We start from the raw sequence: 17,486 nt of genomic DNA, 5'->3' as shown, positions 1-17,486 counted from the left end.
CCTACTGGAGGGGAGGAGAGAAAAAACAGGAGAGAAGCAGAATGAGAACATGCATCAACACAGAGCAACGCTAGTTAAATCCACCTACTGGAGGGGAGGAGAGAAAAAACAGGAGAGAAGCAGAATGAGAACATGCATCAACACAGAGCAACGCTAGTTAAATCCACCTACTGGAGGGGAGGAGAGAAAAAACAGGAGAGAAGCAGAATGAGAACATGCATCAACACAGAGCAACGCTAATTAAATCCACCTACTGGAGGGGAGGAGAGAAAAAACAGGAGAGAAGCAGAATGAGAACATGCATCAACACAGAGCAACGCTAATTAAATCCACCTACTGGAGGGGAGGAGAGAAAAAACAGGAGAGAAGCAGAATGAGAACATGCATCAACACAGAGCAACGCTAGTTAAATCCACCTACTGGAGGGGAGGAGAGAAAAAACAGGAGAGAAGCAGAATGAGAACATGCATCAACACAGAGCAACGCTAATTAAATCCACCTACTGGAGGGGAGGAGAGAAAAAACAGGAGAGAAGCAGAATGAGAACATGCATCAACACAGAGCAACGCTAGTTAAATCCACCTACTGGAGGGGAGGAGAGAAAAAACAGGAGAGAAGCAGAATGAGAACATGCATCAACACAGAGCAACGCTAATTAAATCCACCTACTGGAGGGGAGGAGAGAAAAAACAGGAGAGAAGCAGAATGAGAACATGCATCAACACAGAGCAACGCTAGTTAAATCCACCTACTGGAGGGGAGGAGAGAAAAAACAGGAGAGAAGCAGAATGAGAACATGCATCAACACAGAGCAACGCTAGTTAAATCCACCTACTGGAGGGGAGGAGAGAAAAAACAGGAGAGAAGCAGAATGAGAACATGCATCAACACAGAGCAACGCTAATTAAATCCACCTACTGGAGGGGAGGAGAGAAAAAACAGGAGAGAAGCAGAATGAGAACATGCATCAACACAGAGCAACGCTAGTTAAATCCACCTACTGGAGGGGAGGAGAGAAAAAACAGGAGAGAAGCAGAATGAGAACATGCATCAACACAGAGCAACGCTAGTTAAATCCACCTACTGGAGGGGAGGAGAGAAAAAACAGGAGAGAAGCAGAATGAGAACATGCATCAACACAGAGCAACGCTAGTTAAATCCACCTACTGGAGGGGAGGAGAGAAAAAACAGGAGAGAAGCAGAATGAGAACATGCATCAACACAGAGCAACGCTAGTTAAATCCACCTACTGGAGGGGAAAAGAGAAAAAACAGGAGAGAAGCAGAATGAGAACATGCATCAACACAGAGCAACGCTAATTAAATCCACCTACTGGAGGGGAGGAGAGAAAAAACAGGAGAGAAGCAGAATGAGAACATGCATCAACACAGAGCAACGCTAGTTAAATCCACCTACTGGAGGGGAGGAGAGAAAAAACAGGAGAGAAGCAGAATGAGAACATGCATCAACACAGAGTAACGCTAGTTAAATCCACCTACTGGAGGGGAGGAGAGAAAAAACAGGAGAGAAGCAGAATGAGAACATGCATCAACACAGAGCAACGCTAGTTAAATCCACCTACTGGAGGGGAAGAGAGAAAAAACAGGAGAGAAGCAGAATGAGAACATGCATCAACACAGAGCAACGCTAATTAAATCCACCTACTGGAGGGGAGGAGAGAAAAAACAGGAGAGAAGCAGAATGAGAACATGCATCAACACAGAGCAACGCTAATTAAATCCACCTACTGGAGGGGAGGAGAGAAAAAACAGGAGAGAAGCAGAATGAGAACATGCATCAACACAGAGCAACGCTAATTAAATCCACCTACTGGAGGGGAGGAGAGAAAAAACAGGAGAGAAGCAGAATGAGAACATGCATCAACACAGAGCAACGCTAATTAAATCCACCTACTGGAGTGGAAAAGAGAAAAAACAGGAGAGAAGCAGAATGAGAACATGCATCAACACAGAGCAACGCTAATTAAATCCACCTACTGGAGGGGAGGAGAGAAAAAACAGGAGAGAAGCAGAATGAGAACATGCATCAACACAGAGCAACGCTAGTTAAATCCACCTACTGGAGGGGAAAAGAGAAAAAACAGGAGAGAAGCAGAATGAGAACATGCATCAACACAGAGCAACGCTAATTAAATCCACCTACTGGAGGGGAGGAGAGAAAAAACAGGAGAGAAGCAGAATGAGAACATGCATCAACACAGAGCAACGCTAGTTAAATCCACCTACTGGAGGGGAGGAGAGAAAAAACAGGAGAGAAGCAGAATGAGAACATGCATCAACACAGAGCAACGCTAATTAAATCCACCTACTGGAGGGGAAAAGAGAAAAAACAAAAATGCATCAAAATAAAACAGAGCTTTCTTCAGCCAGCCAAGTATCGGTGTGTGGGATCAAAAAAGACCTAAAGCACACTCCCTTCATTCCACAGCTTTTCCAGTTGACTTAGTTTTCCTTGTGAGCTGACAGATTTATAAGAGCACTAAATCACAATAACAAAACCAGGTTAAATCTGTATTGTTCGTCTGGCAGTCTCTCCACTACAGTGCTTTTCTGACAGTTGCATAAGTAGGGGAAAGTAGAATCCACCTCTTCCACAAAAACATCACACAGCTGTTCCATTAGAGTGAACAATTGTGTGGTTGTTAGTGCTGCCTACATACACCTCAGGTAATTACAGGGGCTGATTGTCATTAAAATGTTGTGAAAGAGGCAGATACCCTCCCAAAACACACAACATGATCACCCACAATGTTTGTGAAAAGTTTGAGAAAAACATTACAAGATGAGAGCCTCTGGTCAAACATGTAGGGTCTAGATGTAAATGGATGGTGCACTAGCTGCCTAAAGACATTAGTTCAGACTGGCTGCCATTTATCTAGTCAACATAACTATTTAACTCATTACAGAATCTGTCAAATCCAACAGTAGTGGCACTATCACCACTGTTCATCATAGAATACAAAATGTTACCTCTATGTAGAGATGTTATGTTTCTAATCTCTTGTATAGTTGTATTGAGTTGAGTTTCCCATAAACAATTTAAACCAAAGACCACCCTCAGAAACATTTTAGGGAATAAATGACTGACCATTAGAAGGGTTAATATTTTATTATTTCAAAACAGCTATACAATAAAAACATTGACGTCTCTACGAGTACAAGATATATTAAAACAACAAACAACTCCACTGGAGCGACGTCACAGAAATTCAGAGGTAGAATTCACAACGAAATATACACTCCCACATGGAGTGCTAAAATATGATGACACAGCAAATCCCACCTTTAGCCTAGTCGTCGCACCAGAGGGCTGAGTGAAAAGTCACTGTTCTTACTACCCAGCGAGTGCTAAATCGCTGGCTAGCAGTGGTAGGACAAACATTGGAAAGAGGATATGGAGCAATGCCCCATATCAGAAGGCCCTTCCTAGGACAATGATATTCACAACTATGAGCAGTGATTAATCTAAGACATCCAGGAAGGTTGGATCTTGCATGTAATGTTTAAAAAGTTTCCATGGGGACATTACTCTGTAGTCCTCCGTGTTGGGTTTTGAGGGCAAAAACAAGAGTACCATCAAGTGCAGGTCCTCCTTTCCTCAGATGAGTTGGGACTCCTGAGTGTTCCTTAAGGGGTTGGTAGTCTTATTCAGGCAGTGACATCTTGATGGCAGTTCCCTATGACAAGTGGAGAGTGAGTGATCAGTAAAAAAAAGACATTATCAACCAGTGAAAGAAGATTAAGGATGGGGCTGACAGGACTGGGGGGTTGTGGCGCTGACAGGACTGGGGGGTTGTGGCGCTGACAGGACTGTGGGGTTGTGGCGCTGACAGGACTGGGGGATGTGGCGCTGCACCCCTGCTCTTTCAAATGGCATTCAACTGAAGATAGCCACAAAACATTTTTCTAAGTCTAGATACTGAAAGAGACTGGAGATCTGGTTTGTTGAGCAAACAAGTTATTCTGAAAATGATTTTTTCTAAAATGTTCAGAGAGAGAGAGATAAATGTAGATGTGGACAAAACACACGTTGACATCCCGAAACAAAACCGACTGAAAAGATTTGCACTTAAAGTGTTGCGGCTATTTCTGTAGCCCAATTTTAAAATAAATTGCCCCCGTAAAGGTCAAAGGAATGAGTTGTTTTTTGAAAGGGCTTTTCAAATTCCTCCACAGGGAAAGAAGAGAAAAAAACAAAACAGGAAGAGAGCACTAAAAGCACGGAGATGCCTGCTGCTGGAGCACTCTCCCTCCTCGGGCTCTAAGAGCACTTTTCATTTCTCACGCAAAACACTCCACACCAGGCTTCTGTATGGAACCTTCAATACCCAGATGTCAAAACACTGAGGGGCACAAACAGTCAGAGAGCGGAGGGGGAATGAGACATTTCAGACAGCAACACAATGTCCCCCAGACTCCTCTAAAAGATGAACACAATGCCTGTGCGACGTTAATTATCATGACGGTTTAATACTGCTGCATTGGGGGCATTTATGAAAAGCAGTGGCGCTAGAGCCTGTGACACTGTTGGGGTTTGGGTTTCATGTGGAGGTCCGGAGGTCCGGAGGGGGACTGCAGATGAGGCTCGGTGATGGAGCCTTGAGCTGCTCGCAACAGGTCTCCTAGGAAACCATGCTGTGGGAGCTGGATTACAGAACATCACAGGGCCCGAGGTACTACTACAACTCTGCCTCAGAGGAGTACTCTAGTCCTCCACATTAATGAACATAGACAACTGTATTATACTGTAGCCTCGTTTAAAATCACTTCATGAAAAGCATAGTCTGATGTGGCCTTGATCATGCTATATTTAGAGCTAATCTGATAGATAAAGAATTAAGGACACACACACTCATACATACAGCTAAACATCCCCAGAGTGGTGATGGAGACATGCATAACGGCACATCCACCAAGCGCCATACACGTCGGGATTAAAATCTTTAATGTTACAATGCCCTTTTCAAATATTGTCACCCCATTATTGAGCTCTAGCCCCCCCCCCCCATGTAGTAAATACATCTTAATTTGAGGTGATAAAAAGTCTGGTGTTTTTATGTGGCCTGCAGTGTGCTGAACAGCTGCTGCCCATTGCATTAGGCTAGCTGTCATTGTCAGAGCCGATTAAGTCTGATAGAGCCGGAGAGGTTGGTCCAGTCTAAATCAGGGGCGATTTCAAGTTTTCATAACCATCGGAAATTGGCATTTTTGGACACCGATTTAGCTGATTTTCTTTTACACCTTTATTTAACTAGGCAAGTCAGGTAAGAATACATTCTTATTTTCAATGACGGCCTAGGAACAGTAGGTTAACTGCCTTGTTCAGGGGCAGAACGACAGATTTTTTACCTTGTCAGCTCAGGGGATCCAATCTTGCAACCTTACAGTTAACTAGTCCAATGTTCCAACCACCTGCCTCTCATTGCACTCCACGAGGAGCCTGCCTGTTATGCGAATGCAGTAAGAAGCCAAGGTAAGTTGCTAGCTAGCATTAAACTTATCTTATAAAAAAAACAATCAATCACTAGTTAACTACACATGGTTGATGATATTACTAGTTTATCTAGCGTGTCCTGCATGGAGGAATGGGCCAAAAATACCAGCAACAGTGTGTGAAAACCTTGTGAAGACTTACAGAAAACATTTGACCTCTCATTGCCAACAAAGGGTATATAACAAAGTATTGAGATAAATGTTTGTTATTGACCAAGTACTTATTTTCCACCATAATTTGCAAATAAATTCATAAAAAAATCCTACAATGTGATTTTCTGGATTTTTTTTCTCATTTTGTCTGTCATAGTTGAAGTGTACCTATGATGAAAATCTTTTTAAGTGGGAGAACTTGCACAATTGGTGGCTGACTAAATACTTTTTTGCCCCACTGTACATCAAGACAGTGATAATAAAATATAACTCCAGAAGATATATTATCGGAGTTCAGCATAACCTTGTAATGTCAGGGGTTGCTACGGCACACACAAAGTCCTACATGCGTCAAAAGAACCAGAGGACTCGAAAGAGTCTGCCACAATGAGGAGCAAATATTGCATCTTGCTGTGAACAAAGCCACCTTTGTCAGTGATACCGAGAGGCCTTTTCTAGCGCAACACTGGCCGTGTGGGACCTGGACGTGAAAGCCTGTGAATGGCTGGGTGAGAGTGCAGTAGAGCGATTACAGGTGCTGATGGCAGGGCTACAGGTGAAACAGACCTGTGGCGATCAGATGCAATCCTTCACTCCCATATTAACTTTCAGCTCCTGGGACCTCTATGAAGGATTATCAGAGCAGAATCTATGCTGCATGTGAAAGTCTACTACTCTAGATTAGTGTGCTGAGTTGATATACTGAGATCAACATTACAACAGGATCTGGGTTAGCTACAACGGCAAGAAATTCCTTTGCCAAGAAAATAATTTTAAATCCATATAATGTGATTGACATTCAAACTCCATTAACAATGGCTAACTGTGGCTACTTGCTCTACTGAAACATTTAGGCTAGCTGTCATGTAGTAGCAGAATGGTGGTTTCTACAGTTCTCCTACAGCCACGAGGAGAGCGTCACTACTTTGGACAAAGGGGGCAATTTTTGTCTTTCTGCTCAAGCAGACACCCAGCATGCATAATTTAAATTAAATGTCACTGCAGCAGAAACCACAAAAGGGAGGGGACTTTCACAAAATCTTTTCCTGGTCAATGAATGACTCAGCAGTAGGACTTTCCCACAATAGCTAAATAAAGGCATATATACACAAGCACACATATTTGATCATTCTTGTCCCTTTGGGGGGGGGGGGGGGGGGGTCTGTTCGGTTGGAATGAGTTCTCATGATACAGCAAGTAAGACACCTATGGACAGAGGTTGGTCTATACAAATAAATAATGCACTCACTAAGTCGCTCTTGATAAGAGTGTCTGCTGAGAATATAGGTGTGCTGCCTGGGACAAAGGTATTGGTAGGTCGAGGACCTTTGAGAGGGTCTCTACCTTAACTGCTGCTCTGACTAACCTGCAGGCCATTGACACTTTGATCATGTTCTTGAAGGGATATTTAACTCTTATCCTACAAGGTCCAGAGCATGATGGTTTTCTGTTCTACCTGATAATTAAATTGCACCTACCTGGTGTCCCAGGTTTAAATCAGTCCCTGGTTAGAGGGAACCAATGGAAGAAAAAAACCTGTGAAACTGGCTTTGAGGTCGAGAGTTGGATTGAGGGTTCTAGACAGACAAGTGGGTGTGATATTCAACATGCTTTTCCATTGTAGTCTTAAAGTATTGGTAAGAAGTTATTAAAGAGTCAATTCAATAAATGTTTCTTCTCTTCTTGTCTGTTAAACTAGGAATCTAAACCTACAGTAGACAACTTATTGGATTACTTATCCATCTGTGACATCCACATTACAAAGCTTCACATGGAATCATGTTTCCCAAGCATGTGCACTGTCTGGATTTCCCTCTGTTCCTAGTCTCCACGGAAACACTAGCCAGTCTGAACAGCAGACCAATGCTGGGAAATCAGGAGTGATGTCATTAAAAATTAAAGGCAACTATTGTATACAGTGTTATGGGAGCATGGCAGTGGAGGCTAAGAGTATACATGTCCATAAAATGCTATTAGTTTGTTTAATCATTGCTTTTACTCTTGACAAACAGCTCTGGTAGTCCTGGGCAGTTTGCATCGTCTCAAAACAAATATTCCCATTGAGCTCCACTGAAATATATGTAAAATAGCTGGCGCTCTGGTCATAGATCCCATGCCCCATTTCCCTTTGTTGTTGGTTACATAAGCCTTACACCTGAACAAATAACTACAGAGTGCTACTGAACCACACATTCACATTGAGTGATCAGGTTCCAGAGTTAAAGCATGTTCAGCAGCATATCACTACTGAGTCACCCTGCCAGGCATGTCCTAATCTGGTCCCAGTAGACCTGTACTGGGACACCCACCTCTCTGAAAAGCAGCATATCACTACTGAGTCACCCTGCCAGCCATGTCCTAATCTGGTCCCAGTAGACCTGTACTGGGACACCCTCCTCTCTGAACAGCAGCATATCACTACTGAGTCACCCTGCCAGCCATGTCCTAATCTGGTCCCAGTAGACCTGTACTGGGACACCCTCCTCTCTGAACAGCAGCATGTGGCCGTATCCAGGTGCGACCCGTCATTCAGGGCAGTTTTGAGCCCCACATTTTTTGCAAAATATAAATAAATACAGGCTTTCCTGTTTTGCATCTTATTTTGGCATTAATGTGTCACATATCAGTTTGCAAACAATGTAAAAAAGATATATAATTGAGTTAATAAAGCCGCATACAAACATGGTCTCTCTGTTGTTTTCTTGAGTAAGGCAGCTCCAAAATGCAGGTGTTTCAGCCTAGCTCAGTGCTTTCTGTGGTGGTGGTGCAACCCAGCAGAAAATACAGAGCATTGCGCCATGATTGGCTCAGTGTTCAGTCACTTATGAGGACATTACGTCACCGCCAAGTCGAAGGGTAGAGCTAGAAAATTCAAGCCCCTTGGGTGCTACCATATAGTTACATTAGAGGTGCCCACCCAAGAAGGCTCAAAGTCATTGGCCACAGATTACATCAAATCACATATCTACAGTAGCTTTGATTGGACTGATAATGTCAACATCATACTTTCAAAGTCATTGCTAGCAATTATCATCATGAAGTCTAAGATTAAGGGTCTCTTTTCCTAGTTTGCTGGCCATGCTGTCAATGAAGCTTGATTTGTGCCAAGCTCAAAACAACTGTTAACCCAGAACTGGAAATCTGAGTGAGTTCAAGACAACTGGGAACTCGGGTGAAAAACAAATACATTTTGAATTGTCATTAGCAGTATGGCTGCAGTATGGCAGGTGGCATTGTCATGCTGGAGGGTCATGTCAGGATGAGCCTGCAGGAAGGGTACCACATGAGGGAGGAGGATGTCTTCCCTGTAACGCACAACGCTGAGATTGCCTGCAATGACAACAAGCTCAGTCCGATGATGCTGTGACACACCGCCCCAGACCATGACGGACCCTCCACCTACAAATCGATCCCCCTCCAGAGTACAGGCCTCGTGTAACACTCATTCAAATCAAATCTTATTGGTCACATACACATGGTTAGCAGATGTTAATGCGAGTGTAGCGAAATGCTTGTGCTTCTAGTTCCAACCATGCAGCAATATCTAACAAGTAATCTAACAATTTCACAACATCTCCCTTATTACACACACACAAGTGTAAAGGAATGAATAAGAATATGTACATATATGGATGAGCGATGGCCGAACAGCATAGGCAGGAAGCAGTAGATGGTATAGAGTACAGTATATACATATGAGATAAGTAATGTAGGGTATGTAAACATTATATAAAGTGGCATTGATTACAGTGACTAGTGATACATGTATTACATCAAATTTTTTATTATTAAAGTGGCAAGAGATTTGAGTCAGTATGTTGGCAGCAGCCACTCAATGTTAATGATGGCTGTTTAACAGTCTGATGGCCTTGAAATAGAAGCTGTTTTTCAGTCTTTCGGTCCCAGCTTTGATGAACCTGTACTGACCTCGCCTTCTGGATGACAGCAGGGTGAACAGGCAGTGGCTCGAGCGGTTGTTGTCCTTGATTATCTTTTTGGTCTTCCTGTGACATCGGGTGGTGTAGGTGTCTTGGAGGGCAGGTAGTTTGCCTCTGGTGATGCGTTGTGCAGACCTCACTACCTTCTGGAGAGCCTTGCGGTTGTGGGCGGAGCAGTTGCCATACTATACAGCCCGACAGGATGCTCTCGATTGTGCATCTGTAAAAGTTTGTGAGTGTTTTTGGTGACAAATTTCGTCAGCCTCCTGAGGTTGAAGAGGCGCTGTTGCACCTTCTTCACCACGCTGTGTGTGGGTGGACCAATTCAGTTTGTCCGTGATGTGTACGCCAAGGAACTTAAACTTTCCATATTCTCCACCACTGTCCCGTCGATGTGGATAGGGGGCTGCTCCCTCTGCTGTTTCCTGATGTCCATGATCATCTCCTTTGTTTTGTTGATGTTGTGTGAGGTTGTCTTCCTGGCACCACACTCCGAGGGCCCTCACCTCCTCCCTGTAGGCCGACTTGTTGTTGTTGGTAATCAAGCCTATCACTGTAGTGTCGTCTGCAAACTTGATGATTGAGTTGGAGGCGTGCATGGCCACGCAATCATGGGTGAACAGGGAGTACAGGAGAGGGCTGAGAATTGTGGTGATGTTGTTTCCTACCCTCACCACCTGGGGGCGGCCCGTCAGAAAGTCCAGGACCCAGTTGTACAGGGTGGGGTCGAGATCCAGGGTCTCGAGCTTAATGACGAGTTGAGGACACTATGGTGTTAAATGCTGAGCTGTAGTCAATGAACAGCATTCTTACATAGGTATTCCTCTTGTCCAGATGGGTTAGGGTAGTGCGCAGACTGATTACGATTGCGTCGTCTGTGGACCTATTGGGGCGGTAAACAAATTGGAGTGGGTCTAGGGTGTCAGGTAGGGTGGAGGTGATATGATCCTTGACTAGTCTCTCAAAGCACTTCATGATGACGGAAGTGAGTGCCTACGGGGCGATAGTCGTTTAGCTTAGTTACGTTAGCTTTCTTGGGAACAGGAACAATGGTGGCCCTCTTGAAGCATGTGGGAACATCAGACTGGGATAGGGATTGATTGAATATGTCCGTAAATACACCAGCCAGCTGGTCTGAGCATGCTCTGAGGACGCAGCTAGGGATGACGTCTGAGCCGGTAGCCTTGCGAGGGTTAACACATTTAAATGTTTAACTCGCTTTGCCTGCGGTGAAGGAGAGTCCGCAGGTTTTGGTAGCGGGCCGTGTCGGTGGCACTGTATTGTCCTCTAAGCGAGCGAATAAGTTGTTTAGTTTGTCTGGGAGCAAGACATCGGGGTGCGCGACTTGGCTGGTTTTCCTTTTGTAGTACGTGATTCACTGTAGACCCAGCCACATTCCTCTCATTTCTGAGCCATTGAATTGCGACTGTACTTTGTCTCTGTACTGATGCTTAGCTTGTTTGATTGCCTTGCGGAGGGAATAGCTACACTGTTTGTATTCGGTCATGTTTCCGGTTGCCTTGCCCTGATTAAAATCAGTGGTTCGCGCTTTCAGTTTTGCGCGAATGCTGCCATCAATCCATGGTTACTGCATTGGGGAAGGTTTTAATAGTCGCTGTTGGTACAACATCACCGATGCACTTGCTAATAAACTCACTCACTAATTAGCGTATACATCAATGTTGTTCAACGCTATCCAGAACATATCCCAGTCCACGTGATCGAAGCAATCTTGAAGCGTGGAATCAGATTGATTGGATGAGCGTTGAACAGACCTGAGCACGGGCGTTTCCTGTTTTAGTTTCTGTCTATAGGCAGGGAGCAACAAAATTGAGTTGTGGTCAGATTTGCCGAAAGGAGGGCGAGGGATGGCTTTGTATGTGTCGCGAAAGTTAGAGTAACAATGATCCAGAATTTCCCAGCCCGGGTCACACATTCGATATGCTGATAAAATTTAGGGAGCCTTGTTTTCAGATTAGCCTTGTTAAAATCCCGAGCTACAATAAATACAGCCTGCATGTGGTTATATGTGGTTTCCAGTTTACATAGAGTCCAATGAAGTTATTTCAGGGCCATCGAGGTGTCTGCTTGGAGGGGGGGGGGGGGGGGGGGGGGATGCACACGACTAATTATAATTGAAGAGAATTCTCTTGGTAGATAATGCGGTCGGCATTTGATTGTAAGGAATTCTAGGTCAGGTGAACAAAAGGACTTGAGTTCCTGTATGTTATTATAATCACACCACGACTCGTTAATCATAAGGCATACACCGCCTCCCTTCTTCTTACCAGAGAGATGTTTGTTTCTGTTGGTGCGATGCATGAAGAAACCAGGTGGCTGTACCGACTCTGGTAACGTATCCCGAGTGAGCCATGTTTCCGTGAAACATTCCTTCGACGATAAACGCGAATCCGACCATCACCCCCGGTGAGACAAAACCATGACTCGTCAGTGAAGAGCACTTTTTGTCAGTCCTGTCTGGTCCAGGAATGGTAGGTTTGTGCCCATAGGCGACGTTGTTGCTGGTGATGTCTGGTGAGGACCTGCCTTACTACAATAGGCCTACAAGCCCTCAGTCCAGCCTCGCTCAGCCTATTGCAGACAGTCTGAGCACTGATGGAGTGATTGTGCGTTCCTGGTGTAACTCGGGCAATTGTTTTTGCCATCCTGTCCCACAGGTGTGATGTTCGGATGTACCGATCCTGTGCAGGTGTTGTTACACGTGGTCCGCCACTGCGAGGGCGATCAGCTGTCCGCCCTGTAGCGCCGTCTTAGGCGTCTCAGTATGGACATCGCAATTTATTGCCCAGGCCACATCTGCAGTCCTCATGCCTCCTTGCAGCATGCCTAAGGCACTTTCACGCAGATGAGCAGGGACCCTGGACAACTTTCTTTTGGTGTTTTTCAGTAGAAAGGCCTCTTTAGTGTCCTAAGTTTTCATAACTGTGACCTTAATTGCATAACGACCGTTCCACAGGTGCATGTTCATTAATTGTTTATGGTTCATTGAACAAGCATGGGAAACGGTGTTTAAACCCTTTACAATGAAGATCTGGGAAGTTATTTGGATTTTTACGAATTATCTTTTAAATACAGTGTCCTGAAAAAGGACCGTCAATCTTGCGCAAACATTTGGAAAATAAGCCACAGGAGTTTGAGTGAGAATTAAGACGACTTTCGAGTAGTAAGACAAGTATGAAGGCAACATATACTTTTAATAAGAAGGGGCTAGAAGCATTTTCTATATAGCGAGCTACCGAGTGGCTAGGACAGGCATGCCCCGTACTATTGTGTAGGACCTAATTATTTCTGCTGCTGCAGATATGGCTGGGACAATGCTGGGGGAAAAGGCCCCAAAAAACTAGACAGACAATGCCTTCATCAAACAACACTGTTCCACAACGCACCAGTGACATGGCAGGAGATATTTTGAAACAATTACTGCTTTGCATACAAGCCAGTGAATTCTATGCCTTACAGCTGAATGAGTCAACAGACGTGGCAGGCCTGGAACAGCTCCTGGTATATGTTCGTTATGTTTATGGGGGTCAATCAAGGAAGGTATCCTCTTCTGCAAACCACTGGAAACCAGGACAACAGGAGAGGACATTTTTAAAGTACTGGACAGCTTTGTGACATCAAATGGACTTTGGTGGTCAAGATGTGTTGGTATCTGTACTGATGGTGCAAAAGCCATGACAAGGAGACATAGTGGAGTGGTAACGTGCCTGCAAGCAGTTGCTCCCGATGCCACTTGGGTACACTGCAGCATCCACCGAGGCGCTCTTGCTGCCAAGGGAATGCCTGACAGCTTGAAAGACGTTTTGGACACAGTGAAAATTGTTGACTTTGTTAAAGCAAGGTGCCTGAACTCTCGGGTATTTTCTGCACTATGCAATGATATGGGCAGCGACCAAGTAACGCTTGGTTATCAAGGAGCAAAGTATTGACACGCTTTTTTTTAAATTGAGAGATTAAAAGTTTCCCTGACCATAATTTTCACCTGTCTGACCGCTTGCATGATGACGAGTTTCTCACACAACTGCCTATCTGGGGGATGTTCTTTCCTCACCTGACTGATCTGAATCCAGGATTACAGGGACTCGCCACAACTATATTCAATGTGTGGGACAAAATTGCAAGGAGAAGCCACCGCTCCAAAACCATCATAAAAAAAAACAGACTACTGTTTGCAACTGCACATGGGGACAAAGATTGTACTTTTTGGAGAAATGTCCTCTGGTCTGATGAAACAAAAATAGAACTGTTTTGCCATAATGACCATCGTTATGTTTGGAGGAAAAAGGGGGAGGCTTGCAAGCCGAAGAACACCATCCCAACCGTGAAGCACGGGGATGGCAGCATCATGTTGTGGGGGTGCTTTGCTGCAGGAGGGACTGTTGCACAAAATAGATGGCCTCATGAGGAAGGAAAATTGTGTGGATATATTGAAGCAACATCTCAAGACATCAGTCAGAAAGTTAAAGCTTGGTCGCAAATGGGTTTTCCAAATAGACAATGACCCCAAGCATACTTCCAAAGTTGTGGCAAAATGGCTTAAGGACAACAAAGTCAAGGTATTGGAGTGGCCATCACAAAGCTCTGAACTCAACCCAATAGAAAATTTGTCGTGCAGAACTGAAAAAGCGTGTGCGAGCAAGGAGGCCTACAAACCTGACTCAGTTACACCAGCTCTGTCAGGAGGAATGGGCCAAAATTCACCCAACTTATTGTGGGACGCTTGTAGAAGGCTACCTGAAACATTTGACCCAAGTTAAACAATTTAAAGGCAAAGCTACTAAATACTAATTTAGAGTGTCTGTAAACTTCTGACCCACTGGGAATGTGATGAAAGAAATAAAAGCTGAAAATCACTACTATTATTCTGACATTTCACATTCTTAAAATAAAGTGGTAACTGACCTAAGACAGGGAAATTTTACTATGATTAAATGTCAGGAATTGTGAAAAACTGAGTTTAAATGTATTTGGCTAAGGTGTATGTAAACTTCCACCTTCAACTGTACATACAGTGATGTGGGTGGGGCTGACTAACTAGTCAGTGAGGCAAACAAGTGTGCCAGTCTATGGCGCTTGTGTCTTTGTTAAATTTAAACATGCAGTTATAGCTGTCGCACATATTTTGCTTGTCATTTCATGAATAAAGTTAGTCTTAAATATGTCAACTGTATTTACGTAATTCAATTGCTTTTGTTGGAGAGGGATGGTTTACTTGTCTTATTTACGTACACCCGTTAAGTCACAAAACAATGTGAATGAACCGGAAGCACAACTTGTTCAGTCATGAAACACATGGCTGTGAACTCTGTAACACGCGCAGTCTGGCATAAAACACTTTCCCACATAGCTCAGTGAAAACAACCAACAGTCACATAAATAGCTATTACACAGAACGCTGAAATTAGTTTTCAGACAAAATTGAGTCGAGCTTTACACCAACTCACCCCTGTCTATTTCAGTCTGCTCAGTAGGCAAAGTACAGGTGAGAAAAACACTTGTCAAGCTAGTTTTCCACTTCACTAGCAGTTAGGTTGTCCCTGGCAAGATGTCAGATGGAATGATGGAATTACGACACATTTGTCTGTCAAGTTAGATCACATGGACAGTACATGAAGACTAACAAGGCATCACAGCACCAATTATTCAGATCATCCAACGGAGCAGCATTCACCATCAGGTTACAACAACACAATGTGGATTTCTATAGTCAGTCACAGTGTTTAGGGCCACATGTCCAGAGAGTAGACATTATAATATAAACACTATACCAGACCAAAATAGAGCAGTTCCAATCTGTTCACTACTACAGTTTTTTTGGGATTGAACCAAAAAGCTAATCAAGCATTTTCCTAGTTGCAGTGTGACTCATCTGCTCCAGTCTCTGACCATGGCTGTTCTTTCCAATGGGAGTGAGGTTGGTTGGTGTGTAAGAGGGGAGCGCTCTGGGGGGCTGCCAGAGAGGTGCCCGATTATAAATACATCTGTTCTGTAGTGCTGATCCGAGTTTATGGAGGGAGGGAGCTGGCACTGCACTGGTCTGGCCTGCATGTAGATAGAGGCATTCCGACTGTCATTTTCCACCACTCCTCCTAAGAGCTTCTGGCTTTCCCAGGATGCCTGCAGACACTGAATGAACTTCCAGGGACAGAGTATGCAGTAGGCAGGCAGCTCTCTGGTTCATTTTGGTACCCTTCGGAGAGTAGGCACTATAGGGAGGCAAGCTCTCTGGTTTATTTTGGTACCATTGTGGCCCAGCCCTGCCTACGCTACAGGGAAACAGAACACTGACGTAATGTTTCTCAGTACATAGGTGGGCCGGACAGGAGTATATTATGAGATACAGCAGGGGACTGGCTGCTTGGAGTGCAAAAAAGGCAATAAATAATTTACTGCGAACAACACATTCAAATGGTGGGTTGGGGCTGTGAGGGTCCTCAGTTCAGGATGTGTTGTTACAGCTGATTGCACAACGAGGAGATTACTGTTCCATGTTACATGGTACATCTCTGATGTGGGGTGTATATTATTACTATATAGTTACACTACTATACCTCATATTCCAGGAGAAACAATAATATGTCATTATAACATGATTACGCAATGAGTGGTGATCCCTTTAATTAAAAAGAACACTACAACCACACTTCTGTCAGCGGGTATCACATCTGTCAAGCCCAACGCAAATCGAGGACGGATCTGATTTCACCTCCTTCAGATAAACTCAAGTCAGGAAGACACTTTGGAATGAGTTACTGGGACTCTAAACCCCAAGCTAGAAAACAGATCCAGTCTATTATATAGTACATGGTCTGCATATCAGTTAAATTCCTAGGGTGTATTCATTAGTCAGATTCCATTGCAAAACGTTTTGTATGTTGTAAAACATTTTGTAACGGGAACCGTTCCAGCTTACCTGGATAGGGCTGTTTTCCGTCTCTGATGGGCCAGTGTTTGTGCTGGGCTGGAGGGAGAGGGCAATGGGGACTGGGGGGTCCTGGTCCGGAGCAGGCGGAGGGACTCAACTCTGGGGGGCAGACTGCTGCGTCTACGCGCCACCCTGCCCACGGGACCAGAACCCATTCTCCTAAACGCTGCTGGCTCTGGCCTGCTGGATAAACAGGAGCATAATAATGTTTACTCACTTTCATGTCACAGCTATCCCCAATCTGTGATGAACAAGTGTTTAATTCAACTCCACTTTAAAAATGTTTCATGTAGTCCAATGTTGACATGATCATTATAGATTACTACACAGAATGCACATTAACAACTTTTGATTTAGACTAGCTACATCATATAATAGAAAAGGCTCCAAAAATGAAAGGGGAGTAAAAGTACTCTGTTCAGTCTGACATCATGAGCCACAGGTCAATAGCCAAGAAGTCTGATAACCATTCTACAGTGACACCTTGGTGTGAAACTCGACTGACACAGGGGCTACACAAAAGACACTCTCGCTCCCCCATCTTCCCTCTCTCTGGCTCATACATATGTCATAAATGTCAGTGGTTTGATTTATCCACAGGTGTAGGGCATTAACAGAGGAAGCACCTGCAGGGCTGGGGGGAGTGAGAGATCTCCTCCCTGTGCCATATACCATTTACAAAACAGCACCGGGGTAGGGTGTAAGGGTGGCAGCCAGCCAGTCGTCCACCAAGGCTTTTGGACCTAGACTTAGCACTCCAGTACCGCTTGCCATGGGGTAGCAGAAAGAACAGTCTATGACTTGGGTGACTGGAGTCTGACAATAGAGTCTAGATGGATTTAGATGAGAGCAAACTGCACCCTAACCTAGTACTGTATAGACAGGAATGGAACAAAAATGTCAAAATCTTCTATTTGGGTTGAGATACCTGAGAAC

At 44.3% G+C, this 17,486-nt stretch overlaps 1 protein-coding gene across 1 annotated transcript in view; it reads right to left on the bottom strand.

Annotated features, from left to right (window-relative positions):
- Window positions 1–3,176: 3,176 nt before the first annotated feature.
- LOC139382712 (carabin) overlaps window positions 3,177–17,486 on the bottom strand; it is a 45,527-nt gene continuing 31,217 nt past the window's right edge. The window contains exons 14-15 of the mRNA XM_071126818.1: window positions 16,539–16,733; window positions 3,177–3,697 (exon numbers count right to left, since the gene is read on the bottom strand). Of these exons, the coding sequence (XP_070982919.1) occupies window positions 3,619–3,697; window positions 16,539–16,733 (274 nt within the window). The 3' untranslated portion in view covers window positions 3,177–3,618. The remainder of the gene's footprint in view (window positions 3,698–16,538; window positions 16,734–17,486) is intronic.

This window comes from Oncorhynchus clarkii, chromosome 2, assembly GCF_045791955.1.
Source record: "Oncorhynchus clarkii lewisi isolate Uvic-CL-2024 chromosome 2, UVic_Ocla_1.0, whole genome shotgun sequence".
Classification (NCBI taxonomy): domain Eukaryota; kingdom Metazoa; phylum Chordata; class Actinopteri; order Salmoniformes; family Salmonidae; genus Oncorhynchus; species Oncorhynchus clarkii.
Note: the sequence above shows the minus strand (reverse complement) of the source record. Positions and strands in the feature narration are given on the sequence as shown.